The following is a 13,855-nucleotide window of genomic DNA, read 5'->3' as shown; positions in this document are numbered from 1 at the left end:
GCCTTCCCAGAATTCATTACATTTCTTGCTAATTAGCTTTCCTTTTTACATGAGCAGTTCATTTTACAGAGTCTTTTTGTTACATTATTCTCCACCCCAAAGAAAAATATATTTTCGATGTGTATTAAATAATTTAGAAATACAGTAAACTTCAGAATACAAGATGCAAACTGTAAAGAAATCAGAAACTCCTAACAAGCTTTTAGGCAGTAAATGACATTTTATACAAAATATTTACAGTCAATCAAATCAAACTGACTTGGGGTGAAATCTGAGGTTTCATGATGCAATGAATCATTTCCTGAAGAATCCTAATCCAATACAATTAGATCATTGAAGTCACAGAGCTAAAATATGCTTGATCAGGACTGGAATCAAGCTCTCCAGATGGTGCTCCTGCAGGCCAAGCAAACATGCCAATTGTGAACTTTGATCAAATGTAATAAAGCACAAGTCATTTTCACACTGATGTCATGTGATTTATAGCGTAAACACTACACTTAGTCTGAGATTTTCTAAATGTATCCGGTAACTTTTAACCACCAAATTAAAGATGTGGATTGTGCATTTTTGTCTTCATATCTACACAAAGTTTGGTTTGACTTACTGAGTCAGAACTGCTCACAGTGGAAGTGACAGGAACCAGATGTCCTTTAAAAGCTCCATCACACAGTTATTACATGAAAAGTGCCTGCTGCCTTTTTTTTACAATCGAAAAAGGTTTTGAGCAAAGAAGAGGCACATGCAGGGTGCTGGCTGTATGAGGCAAAACAGTACTTTCTCACAATTTTACCATTATCAAACTTACATATAAACTCAGAAGACGTGTGTAGATCCATTAGTCATTTTTGACAGTAAATAAAATGGCTATATTTGTGTTGTACACATCATGACCCTTGGTTCCTATTACCACCACTGTAAAAAAACTGGGTTTCTTCACAATGAATTTACAAACCAATCTGACTCTGTTTACATCTCAACAAATAATTTATGCAGCAATTTTGAAAAATTGGCAAAATTCCCCTTTTAAAGGATATTATTTTTTAAAAAGCTGTCATCACCCGCATAAAGCAAAATAGCAAAGTACAGTAGAGTAGTTTGCCTCACTGCGTTATCACATATTAAAGCAATAAAACCATATCGCTATGGCAACTATCATGTTTTCTTGCTTGACACTTAGCTTGTGATTTGTGATTAAGAAAAAAAAAGTTAGCTTCACAGAGATGTGATCAAGCGAATAAAACAAACCTATAATTAATATGAGCCAAAATACTAGTTATATGGTCTACTCTACCAAATTAGTTCAAACTGTGGTCCCACAGTAAAAAAAATATATATTTAAAAAAACAATTAAGGATTCAGATTATAGATATGAAAAAGGATTATGTTATGATCTATTTAAACGCAAGGCATTAATTCAGATACATACAGAATATTATGGGTATATTTTAAAGGGTACTTTCTACTGGGAGGCGTCTGTCCTAAACCCTAAACCCCACATTTACACTTCTGAACATAATACTCACATCTTTTATTCATTTTAAGTGAAGTTTAATTTTGAAATAAGAACACTTTATTTTAAAAATGCATGTCACTACCGAAGCACAACAGTTATATTCCATGGGCGGAGTCTTATTTTAGCCACACCCCTGCATTTTAGAGCAGGAAGTCAGTCTGCATCCCTGTCCCTCATGGCCACATGGTGAGCAGCTGCATCCCATTGTTTTGAAGCAAATGTATCCCAAAGTCTGAAAATCAGGGCGTAGCTTTAAGAACTGTCACTACAGAAACACCTATTTCTGGAATTAGGTAACTTCTTTTGTGTTTAATGAAAAATACCATGATTTTATGCATATAATTGTTCAAAGCTGTGTTTGCTTATCATGTACTGGCTAGCGTTTTTCAGTTCTGCTTTAAAATGAGCTAAAATTTTCACTACCAAGACAGTCACTACTGAAACATTTGGTAAAGTGTCGGTAATGTTAAGACTGTGACAAAATAGGATGTTCAGTGGTTTCGTTTTAATAAAATAAACATAATTAAGGTATAGGGTCACTCAAAGCTAAAAGGATTCCAGGTCCAAGTCAGTTACAAGTCCCAAATGTGTCAACTCTGACTTTAAACCAATTTGGTAGAATGATCCATATAACAATATGCATGTATTATGTATGTAATAAATCTCATAATACAGAATTTAAGCATGGCACAGATAAGCCATGACCTCTAATCTAATCTAATCATCTAATCTAACTGACCTATGTGTCTGTCTTGCCAAGCAGGATACTAATCATTATTTTGTTCATAAAACAATAAAAAGAAAAACAACACAAAGGAATAGTAAGAGCTATTGCTATAAGAAATTAACTTAAATTCTGTCTAGTCAGCAGTGGTCCTATGGTGGTCTCTTTCCAAAGAAACTCTTTCCAACTATAGTCAGTAACTGTGGTCAGTAACTCTATAATAATGAAGTGCACCTATATGGTTGGTGTTTCTGATAAAACGGCCATTGAGTGGCACCAAATAGGCAACTCAGTACATACAGACACACCTACATGTGGGTTCAACTCACATGTTTGCTTGGAGCGCAGGGTCTTTTTGGACTCGTGCCACATAGTCTTGCAGTCCTCCTGCAGCTTGTAGAAGCGCGTCTTCTTCCACGAGCTGGAACGAACTTTCACAAGCCCCGCGCCGCTCAGCAGAAACTGCAGATCCGGATCATCCTCCATGCCTAGAGCCAGGAAAGAGGCATGAGATGGGATAAGTTAGAGTCCTTTTCAACTTACCCTGCAATCATTCTCCATCCTTCTCTTAGAGATGAGCTGTCTGAGGGGCAGGGTTGGTGGCTATTCCAGGGGAATTCCACCAGTTTTTTCAAACTGCATAATTCAAGATGCTAAACACAGTCTTTCAGAGTGGTTCACTGTAGACAAACTTAACAACTTGGATTTCTTTACATTGGAGGTGAAAGGATCCAGGAGTCAATGTTGACGACGCAAATACAGTCATTTTATTTGCTATCCAAAACTGCCAGTGAACCTACATGAGTTTTCTGAGCCTGTTAATGTAATGAGCCTGTTAATGTAATGCTCATGATGACAAAATAGTGGTAAATCTGAAAATGTAGTGTTTTTTTGGGGACTACTTTGCCTCACAACACCCTGCATGTACCTCTTCACCTGGCATGCAGTGTGAAAATACATTTCAGTTAAAACTTTGTTGCAAAACTATTGTAAAACAATGCCTCAGGCATCAGAAGGCATATTCATAACCATTTCTTGAGATAGCTTTCTGTGAGGGAGTTTTTAAATGTATTAAACTGTGCCGGTGGTGTTCCTATCACCACCACTGTGAACCATTCTGAATCTGTTTCTCTAGAACGGAGCATTTCACACCAAACCACTCTGAATGACTTTGTTTACACTGGTTCCATTTACTCAGTTTCATCTGCTGTAGTTACATTTTTTGACGTTTTTACTTTTTTCCAATAAACAGTTCTTTTCCTCAAGCACTTTGTAAAGAAAGTAACCTACTATTTCATGCCTCTCTTTGGTGCTGTAGAATTTTATTTTACATAACCAGGTATGTGGAGGGGTGTTGAGGGGGCTGCAACAACCCCAAATATCAGGACTGTTTAACTGTAATGAAAAATAATATTTGAAATGTAACAAAGACCCATGTGCACTCACGTTAGGGTGAAGTTTTTTTAACATATAAAATTCAGCTGACGCAATAATGCCCCACCTATTGAATTCATAGCCCTCCCACATATCTCCCGCCTGGTGTGTGTCTGAAGATTCAATCTCTAGAAACAATTAGATACTCCACCACATATCAGCAATCTGGCTGGTTGTAATTCATAAAATATGGTAGGAGCACAGAGTAGTTTACACATCGTCTACAGGGGGAAAAACTTAAATATGGCTTTTTCTGCATTTCAGTCCACAATTTCCATTTATTTGCTCAGTTTAACATATTGGGAGTTTGTGCCGTGACATTTGCACAGGTCATATTTTGTGTTTCATTTTACCCCAATATGTTAAATTCAGCAAGTAAACTATTAATTCTGCATACAAACGTGCAGAAGTGTGCTCTCTGCTTTTCACACAGAAAATCAACGAATCATGGAATTAGACGGGGCGCCCAAACTTTTGCACTCGACTGCACGCATCCACTAAACAGATCAGACATGTGCACAGACTAGAACATTTTTTTCAAAGAAAATAAATATGAAATACATCCAAAATAAACACACTATATGGCCAAAAGTATATGGACACCTGAGCATCCCACCTATACAGGCTTGCTGGATGTCTGATTCCAAAACCATGCACTTTAATGTGGAGTTGGCCCTCCTTGCAGCTATAACAGCCTCCAGTCTTCTGAAAGGCCTTCCACAAAATTTTGGAGTGTGTCTGTAGGATTTTAGGCCCGTTCAGTCAAAAGAGCATTAGTGAGGTCAGACACTGATGTTGGAAGAGAAGGTCTAGCTTGCAATTGACACTCCAGTTCATCTTAAAGGTGTTTAGTGGGGTTGAGGTCAGGGCTCTGTGCACGCCACTGGAGTTCCTCCTCACCGAACTAGTCAAACCTTGTCTTTACAGAGCTCACTTTGTGCACAGAAGCACAGTTATGCTGGAACAGGAATGGACCTTCCCCAAACTGCTGCCACATAGTTGAAAGCACATAATTGTCCGAAATGGGTTTTTATGCGTTAGCAATTCCCATCACTCTTCACTGGAACTAAGGGGCCTGAAAAACAACCCCAGCCCATTATCCCTCCTTTACTGATTGCACTATGCATTCTGGTACGTAGCGTTCTCCTGGCATCCACCAAAACCAGATTCATGGCAGCATGATTCATGACTCCAGAGAATACGCATTCACTGCTCCAGAGTCCAGAAGTGGCATGTTTTACACCACTCCAGCCAACACTTGGCATTGCACATAGTGATCTTTGGCTTAGGTTTAGCTGATCAGCCATGAAAACTCTTTTTATTACACCACCCAACGCACAGTTTTTGTGCAGTCTGGAACTCTGTAGTATTACACTTACAGTTGGCAGGGGCAGGTCTCTTCTACCCATCAATTTCCTGGAGATGCACTTGCACCATCATGCTACATCATTCAATCTGTACCAGTCCGGATGTTTTTATGGCGCAATAACAGCAAGAACAGTGCAAGACAGCTTTACTAACCCCACCACAGCAACTTGAAACCAAAACCAAGGACACATTCATTATTTATATGGAGATTCGCTTGAATTTTTTTTGTCACACGAGCAGCACTTTTTCCTGCTTTCGCATGACAAAGCCAAGTAAACCTGTGTGACTTTGAATTACTAGCATCACTGACACTGTATTAAAGGAAAATTTCACAGATGTTTCAAAATGTCTGAACAACTGAATGGTTAAGATATAAGCAAAGCCAATTCAGGGCTGCATGATGTGAGACGCTTCATTATAAAGAGTCTCAGAACTGGTCACAGTGGTGGTGATAGGAACATCTAAAGTGTTTCATGCTTCTAAACATTCCCTCACATAAAGATATTACATGAAATGGTTATGAATATGCTGCATGATGCCAGAGACATTTTTTATTATAAGTTTTATGATAGTTTTATGTTAGTTCTTTTAAGTTATATTTACATATATTTTTTTTAAATGACATCTACATTTTTAAATCCATACTTCAAGACGTTTTCATGACACAATATGTCAAGATATGTATTTTCTTTCTGATAATTGATAAATTGGAAAAGACAAAAGTAGTGCTACATTTAAAAATGACTAATTAAAACTATGAATACAATGACTCATATTCAGTATTTAACATACTGCACTGCACTGAATCCAATGAAACAGTTCAAATGGTGCTTTTTTTGTAATTACATATACTTGGGAAGTGATTTAAGTACCACAATATGCTCAGAAAAGCATATTGTGATGTTATTTTAGTTAATTAATTAAAAACTGTCAAACTGCCCATCCCTACCCAACACACACACACACACACAAACACACACAAACACACACACACACACACACACACACATCATCTAAACCGCTTATCCTTCTGGGTCGCGGTGGGGTGCTGGAGCCTATCCCAGCTGACATTGGATGGAAGGCAGGATACACCCTGGACAGGTGGCCAGTCCATCACAGGGCTACCTAATGACACGCCCCCCATTTACCTTTATCATCATTACATATCAAAGCTCAGAATACTCTATACAGTGTAGTCACTGTGACCCCTGGTTACCATCACCACCACTGTAATGACATCATTAATTTTATCCACAATGAAGCACAACCACACCAAACAACCCTGACTTACTTTACGTCACAACCACTCAATGATCCAGATGTTTAGCAAAGTCGGTGGAATTCCCCTTTAAGAAAACAAGCAGCTGCCGAACGTGATTCCACCAGAACCAAAACACCGCGCAGAACTGGTTGATGCCGAAAGACGACGCCAAAGGCTGAAAAGGTGAAAATGATGATCCTACCCAGCAGCTTCGAGTTCAGACTTGCCACTCTCTGGCTCTGGGCTTGATGCAGTAATTCCTCCGACTTGCTCCTGCTTGTTTGCTTTCTTATGCACTGCATCTCGGCGCTTCTCTCCCAAGCGAAAGCATCGAGGACGCACGTCTGCTCCGCTCCCCTGAGGAAGTTTGTGTTCCTGTCTCTCTTTTTTTCTTGGGCGTGTACCATCCAAAGTTCACTCCTTGTGTTACGAAGCAGCAGCAGCCTGTTACACGGCGCGGAGGAGCTCGATCATCTTTACTCAGCGCCCTGTCGCCGTTCACACAGGGCTGTGAAGTGTTACAGCTCACGTCTACAGTTTAAAGGGGAACTCCACCAATTCTTCAAAACGTCCACACGATTAAACGGCTGAAACGTAAACGTAGTCGTTCAGAGTGGTTTGGTGTGAAACGCTCCGTTCTAGAGAAACTTGCCGGGTCAGAACTGTTCACAGTGGTGGTGATAGGAACCAGACGTCCACCTCTGAAAAGCTCTCTCACAGAACGTTATTACACACAATGGTTATGAATTCACTGCCTGATGCCTGAGGCATTCAAAAGTTATGGCCTAAAATGTCTTGTTACTCCGTTTATGTTAATCGTTCATGGCGGAGGGGTACATGCAGGGCGTTGTGAGGCAAAAAAGTCTCCAAAGAAACTTAATTTTAATTTTCCATCATTATAAACATTACATATAAAATAATACAAGACACGTAATGGTTTACTGGTTGTTTTGGAATAGTAAATGTACTGGCTATATTTGCTTTGTAGAGATTGTGATCCCTGGTTCTTATCACCATCACTGTACAGAAATCAGATTCTGTAACTTTCTCTAAATTAACTATTTTACATTTTACTGTTTTACACTCTAAATGAATTTCTTGCGTCACAATGACGGAATTATGCCAAAAAATTGGAAAAATGGGTGGAATTTCCCTTTAACAGCCTGCTCTAGCTCTACAATTTGCATTTTTATTTTGGGGACCCTGCGAAAAAAATCATCATAAAAACCATTCAAAGTGGTTCCTGGTCTCTAATGGTATTTTGTGTTTTCCTAGTTGGGTGATATCACAGTGTAAAGGACTCTAATGATTTAACAGGTGTTCTGGGACCGATTCCAGATGCATTTGATGGTTTCCTAATGGGATCCAAAGGTGACTTACAGGAAATTAGTGGTCTCTAACAGTAACCATTAAACCAGTGCCCATTAGAAAGCAAAATCATCGGGTTTTAATCCTAGTGGTTCTAATGGTGTTTTTTTCTAGCAGGGGAGGTTTATAAAGCCATATCGATGCGTGAATCATTAAATAAACATAAACAGTTAATACACAAAGGAAATCATTCTTTTTTAATAAAAAAAAACAGTAAAATGACCTCACTACGAGGAAAGCGTCAGTGGCTTGTATGTTTTTTTGTGAAACTTTGGCGACATCTAGCGCCCGACACGTGTAATACACGGCCTGGCGCTGCTCCGACTTTGTCGTTGTGATGGAAAATTTCAACCTCTGGGAAAACAAATATGAGCTCACCCCTGTGACTACTGCCATTTTCGTAATGTGTACATATGTTTACAAATGTACCAAGTTGTAAATGAACGCTATGAGGCCCATCATTGCACTGTTTTACTAAAGGGAATATATCACAGTCCCCATTTACTGCAGGAGAATTCCACAGATTTCTGCATAATTAAATGGTTAAGATGTAAACAAGGTCATTCAGAGTGGTTGAATGTGGAATGCTCCGTTCTTAAAAAGCAAAAAGCCAGAATTGTTCCCAGTGGTGGTGACAGAAACCAGACATCTTAAGTCTTAAATGTCTATATAAAGCTCCCTCATGGAAACCTGTTACACAAAATGGCTACAAATGCCTGAGCCACTGTTTTATGATAGATTTGAAGTGAGGCATTAAATGTACGTACTTAAAATGTAGTCATGGTGGACGGGTACATGCAGTGCATTATAAGGCAAAATAGCTCTGTAAAAACCTCTTTATTCAGATTTAGCACTATTTTACCATCATCAACATTGCATATAAAACTCAGATGACACGTGTAGGTTCACTGGTCATTTTGGTTAGTAAATAAAATGGATATATTTGTGACCCCTGGTTCTTATAGCCACCACTTTAAAAAAAATCCAAGATGGTAAGTTTCCCTACGATGGACATTTCGCATCAAACCAGTCAGAATGACTTTGTTTACTCATCTCAGCGACTGAATTGCGCAGCAATTTTGAAAAATTGGAGGAATCATCCTTTAATAAGATACTACGCCAACTAATACTACTATAGATTTCAAGACAATTTGGATATATTTATGTAATCACTGGCACAATGAATGGCATCATCTTTGATGTAGTCCTCATATAATGTGTTCTGACCCGATATTTAAATGACCCAGTGTGAAGAATCCATTAATTGACACGCTTTCAGAGAACATCTTCCTACAGCTCTGCTGCTATACAGCCCATTGCTGGGGCACTTTATATGCATGGGCATTGTGACCTTGGGCTCAAATGTGGCTCCTCCAGAGCATCCCACTCAAGGTCAACAGGGTCAGTGCTGAACGCTGGCAATGGCCTGAGGTAGGCAAGGGCAGTGGGGTATGGGTCAAGCAAGGACATAGCAATATCTGTATATAATCAACTGTATTAAAGGACCACTATAACATTATTCGACCTAGTCTGTATCTGTAGTCTGTATTTACTGCACCTATTAAAAGAACAGAAAACCTCTGAACTCAATACAATTCTAACAGAAGTCAACGTGCAGGTGCTGAAGTGAATTGTGGCAAAACATTTTATCTCCACTTTCGTTTTTCATTCTTCTATAGAATGTTTTGGGGCTCATCCAGGATCACAGAATCTCTTGTAACTTGGCATTTTATTGTTTTAATGAGCTGGTGAAGTTTGGTGAAGGTGAGGAACTTCGTTAGATAATGCTAGGTGTGGCTTCATTTACTCAGCTTTTGGAGCTGCTTTGTAGAAAGGATGAGCTTCTACACAGCCAGTCATTTCAGTACTTCTATTTCAAGGCTGCTTGTTTATTAAATTAAAGACGTAGTTTTAGATTAACTGAGCTTTGGGGTCTTGTCTGGTTGAAAATGAAACGCCAGCCTTACAGTGTGTTAAAAATTTACGATGAATGGACCAATTGAAATATTCCAAAATGACTTGTCCCATTAAATTGAGTTACGGCATTACTGAAGTTTGAGGAACGACCACGCCTGAAACTCCTCCTTCTCAATTCCGGCTTCCTAAAAATACCAGTACTCCACTCCTCATTCTCGTGACAAACTGTGCACCCCACCTCCTCCCCCCTTCTCCTCCGCTTTATCCACGCCTGCACATGGCCTTCTAGTGACCCGCAGAGGCTGTATAGAGCCCAAAATTCCCTCCTCTCGTTATCTCCTTCAACCCAATGTTTTCCCTCCTCCTGTACCTCCTCCTGTGGCATTTTGGAGATACAAGGTTTTGTCACGACACATGCAGCAGATACAGACTGGGTGGCAAAATGCTGGTGTATTGATTTAAATGAGTGCTGGGAAAACCAGTTTAACCTTGTGGCTGTTAATTTAGCTCTGTTGACGTTGCCATGCTGGAATTACAAAAGAGACACATATGTTTGCATATTTTTTAATTATTACTGCAGCACATAATTCCTAATTATTGGCTGTTTGTTAACAACAAATAACCCACGTTATTTGTCCAGCCCAACACACTTTTTAAGTGGCCTTGCAATAATTGAGTACATTCTGCAAACTGTGTAATATCACACTCTCCAGCGGGATGTTCCTCTTAGTACGCTGTTGGACAAAGGAGCAGTCAGGGTAAATGTTAGTCCCCTTAGGGTACAAACAATGTAAAGCCAGGAGTCAATACAGGGTGTGTGGAGTCAATGCAACTTAAAAAGCACAACTGTAACAAAATACAGCACAATAATGTTTCCACACTGAAGATACTGAAGACGTGTCCTTGAGGGTTCCACCCAAGTGACCTGAAAGGAAGTTTTTTTCAGTGAGTGTAACTTCCTCATAGTAAGGGGGCTTAGTAATAGAAATAGAAAGCCCTTCGACTTGAACCATATTATAATAGAAGCATTTGCCTGTTGGCTTCAAGTGTGTTTTGAGTTATCAGGTTTCCTGTTCTTTTCCTGTTCTAAATACAGTGAGGGGAAACAAGTATTCAGATACCAGCCTGTCCAGTGTACATAACCACATCCGATTTGCACTTAATGGCCCTTATTCATCAAGTTGCAAAAAGAGTGCACTTTTGACTGCCTTTAATGATGTACTAACATGCATGGTACTAAACGGGTGGCCAACGTGGCCAGTTCTACCCCACCACTTTCGACTGGCCACCCCAGAATTTCTACCACATCACTGAGTGCGTTTACATGCACTTAATAATCCGATAACTGGAGAAAATGAGACTTTGTCAGTAATCCGATCAATTCCTTTTTTATGCACTTGAGTAATCAGAAATAATGTGAAACTCCAGGGTCTGCATGAGTCAGACAGTAATCGGATTTCTGCTTTGCAACCAGCCAATAAACTTCATGCCATGTTTTTTTTTAAAAACATCGCGCCACTTTACCTGAAAATATGAACCTTCATCATCTAGAAGATGAAGAAAACTAAATGTTTTATTTTATCAAGCATGTAGTTGGTTTCAGCGTCGCTCCAAAAGCGTTTTGCTGTGTCTCGCAGCAACACTGCTTGCTTATTTCCGGTACCGCAGCCTGTTTCGTACATGCACAGACTCAGCAATCAGAAAGAACTCAGAGTAAGAGTACACATGCACTGAGAAATCTGATTAGAGCTAAAATCCAGCTCTCTTTATGTGATTTCTTAATCGGATTTCTAGACCTTAGTGTGCAGTTTACATGACCATTTGAATAATCAGATAACTGCAGAGATCCAATTATGATTGGATTATTGGGTGCATGTAAACGCACTCATTGGCTTCCACCTCGCTGTGGGGCAGGTGTTAAGAGGTGTGTGTGTTTCAATGGCGTCAATATGCAAAGTCAGTAGGCATTCTGCATGCAAATTTGTGGATAATTGCACTGACAGAAGTGTCTGAATACTTATTTTCCCTCCCTGTAACTGTCTGTGGTGATCAACCACACACCACATATGCATAAGATGGAGATAATGAAAACCGCTGGAGTTTTCCTTTAACAAAACCGAGCAACTGTGTAACATGTCATGTGATAATGTGTTGGTCTAAAGCATGTTATTATTTGTAGTGTGTCATGAACTACCTATCAGTATAATCACACAGGTGAGCCTATGATTTGAGGCACCGTCCCGTGAGGGAATGCGAGAGGAGCAGGGTGGATTATGTGTTATGTGACCCGCTCCGCCTGCTTGCTAGCTGGAATGTCCCTCCGGGCCAACTCTGGAGTAGCACTTTCAACTGAACATTCAGAGTAGGGCGTTTGTGGACGCGGTTTACATTAACCCATATTTTAACCACAAAAGAAAACAGAGTTAATCATACATAGAAGAAAAACAGCTCCTACTGGGCACACAGTCTGCACAGGGCCTTGTTAGTTATCTCTTTGAGTGAAGCTGATTGTATTGCATTCACTGTAATCTGCAATGATGCATAACATAAATATTTGATATATTGCGTCAAAGATGGACAGGTCCACCTTGGAGCTGTCCATGGTACCACGCTGATATACTGAAGTCTTTTTAACCAGTCGAGCCTTTCTAATGCTTGTTCAGCTTCAAGCATTTCTACAACAGATTTTATTTTTCAGTGAAGTTTAATAACAGCCTTATCAAGCATCAACATCAATCAGTTAAAGGAGATTTTTCATACATGCATAATAGAAGTTAGAATAGATTGATGTAAAACACTTAATTGCAGTTAAGCATTTCACTGAATTTCTTTACAGTGGTGCTGATAGGAACCAGGGGTCGCAATGTCTACAACGCAAATCCATTTTATTTACTATCCAAAATGGCCAGTGAACCTACACATATTCTGAGTTCTTAAATGTAACGTTGATTATGGCAAATTAGTGGCAAATCTGAAAAAATAAGTTTGCCTTTGGGGACTATTTTACCATACATCACCATGCATATACCTCTCCGCCGTCTTTATTTATTTAAATTAAACACATTTTAGGCTAAACCCTTATTTCACAACTACCATACGACTTGTCAGGCAGCGTGCAATTTCTCATATTAAATTTCATGTAATAACTTTCTGTGAGGGGGCTTTCAAAGGCATTAAACGCTTCAGACACCCCCACTGTGAACAACTCGTGATGCATGATGCATTATGTGTGTTTCCCTAGAACAGAGCATTTCGGATCAAAACAACCTGAATGACTTTGTTTACATTTTAACGGTTTACCTATGCAGACATTTTGAAAGAATCAGTGGAATTCCCCTTTAAGAACTGATCCGTTAAATTAATGTATCCAAAGAGAAACTGATTCAGAATTGTACAAAGTGGTGGTGATAGGAACCAGACGTCCACCTCTAAAAGCTCCCTCACAGAACGTTATTACATGAAACGGTTATGGATACTCAGTCTAACGTCTGCTACATTGCTTTGTTGTAGTTGTGTGGTCTAAAATGTATTTTAATTTACATTAAAAGTGGATGGATACATGATGTTCTACAGCAAAATAATCCCCAAAGAATTTTTTTTTTTTAAGACTGACCATTTTTTTAGCATTATCAACATTGCAATAAACATTACAAATACTCAGAAGACGCGTGTAGGTTCACTGGTGGTTTTGGGTAGTACATAAAATGGATATATATGCATTATAGACATTGGGACCCCTGGTTCCTATCACCACCACTGTGCTGGTAAGCTTATCTACACGTGAATTATTTCAGATCAAATCACTCTGAATAACTTTGTCTATATCTTAAACACTGAGCTATGGAGAAATTTGGAAAAGTCGGTGGAATTCCCCTTTAACCCAGCTTCGCGTGAAATAACGTGCTGTAGCAACACGCCCTTTTTCACTGAGCATGGAATCACTAAATTAGAACTCATATTCTCATAAAACGACACACCTTCAACGCAATGTGACCTTGAATAAAGCATGATTTTAGATATTTACTGATGAAGGCAAATCATTTACAGTGCAAAACATCAGAAAGGTTAACTTCACTGTTTATCTCACCATGCATGATCACTGCGCCGTTGCATTCCATTTTCCCGTAAATATCCACAGAAGATCCTACGGTCAAGTAGCTTTTTCTTCAGGGCTCAAACTAAGATATTAGTCGTGACAGTTTAAGCAGAGACCAGGATTTTATAGGATCAGTCTCAGAGAAGTTCACACAGCGTCCATCGTTGGCAA

At 39.3% G+C, this 13,855-nt stretch overlaps 1 protein-coding gene across 3 annotated transcripts in view; it reads right to left on the bottom strand.

The window, feature by feature from the left end:
• Nucleotides 1-13,855, bottom strand: part of plcd1b (phospholipase C, delta 1b) — a 37,794-nt gene extending 23,939 nt beyond the window's left edge. Inside the window, exons 1-2 of one of the 3 annotated variants that reach the window (XM_036556553.1) lie at nt 13,676-13,855; nt 2,570-2,728 (exon numbers count right to left, since the gene is read on the bottom strand). In XM_036556553.1, the coding sequence (XP_036412446.1) occupies nt 2,570-2,728; nt 13,676-13,706 (190 nt within the window). In that variant the 5' untranslated portion in view covers nt 13,707-13,855. Of the gene's footprint in view, nt 1-2,569; nt 2,729-6,333; nt 6,460-6,505; nt 6,808-13,675 lie in introns of those variants that run through there. The other 2 variants (XM_036556552.1, XM_036556554.1) reach the window with 2 other exon arrangements.

This window comes from Colossoma macropomum, unplaced genomic scaffold, assembly GCF_904425465.1.
Source record: "Colossoma macropomum unplaced genomic scaffold, Colossoma_macropomum, whole genome shotgun sequence".
Classification (NCBI taxonomy): Eukaryota; Metazoa; Chordata; class Actinopteri; order Characiformes; family Serrasalmidae; genus Colossoma; species Colossoma macropomum.
The sequence above is the reverse complement of the archived record's forward strand: the minus strand, read 5'-3'. Positions and strand labels throughout refer to the sequence as shown.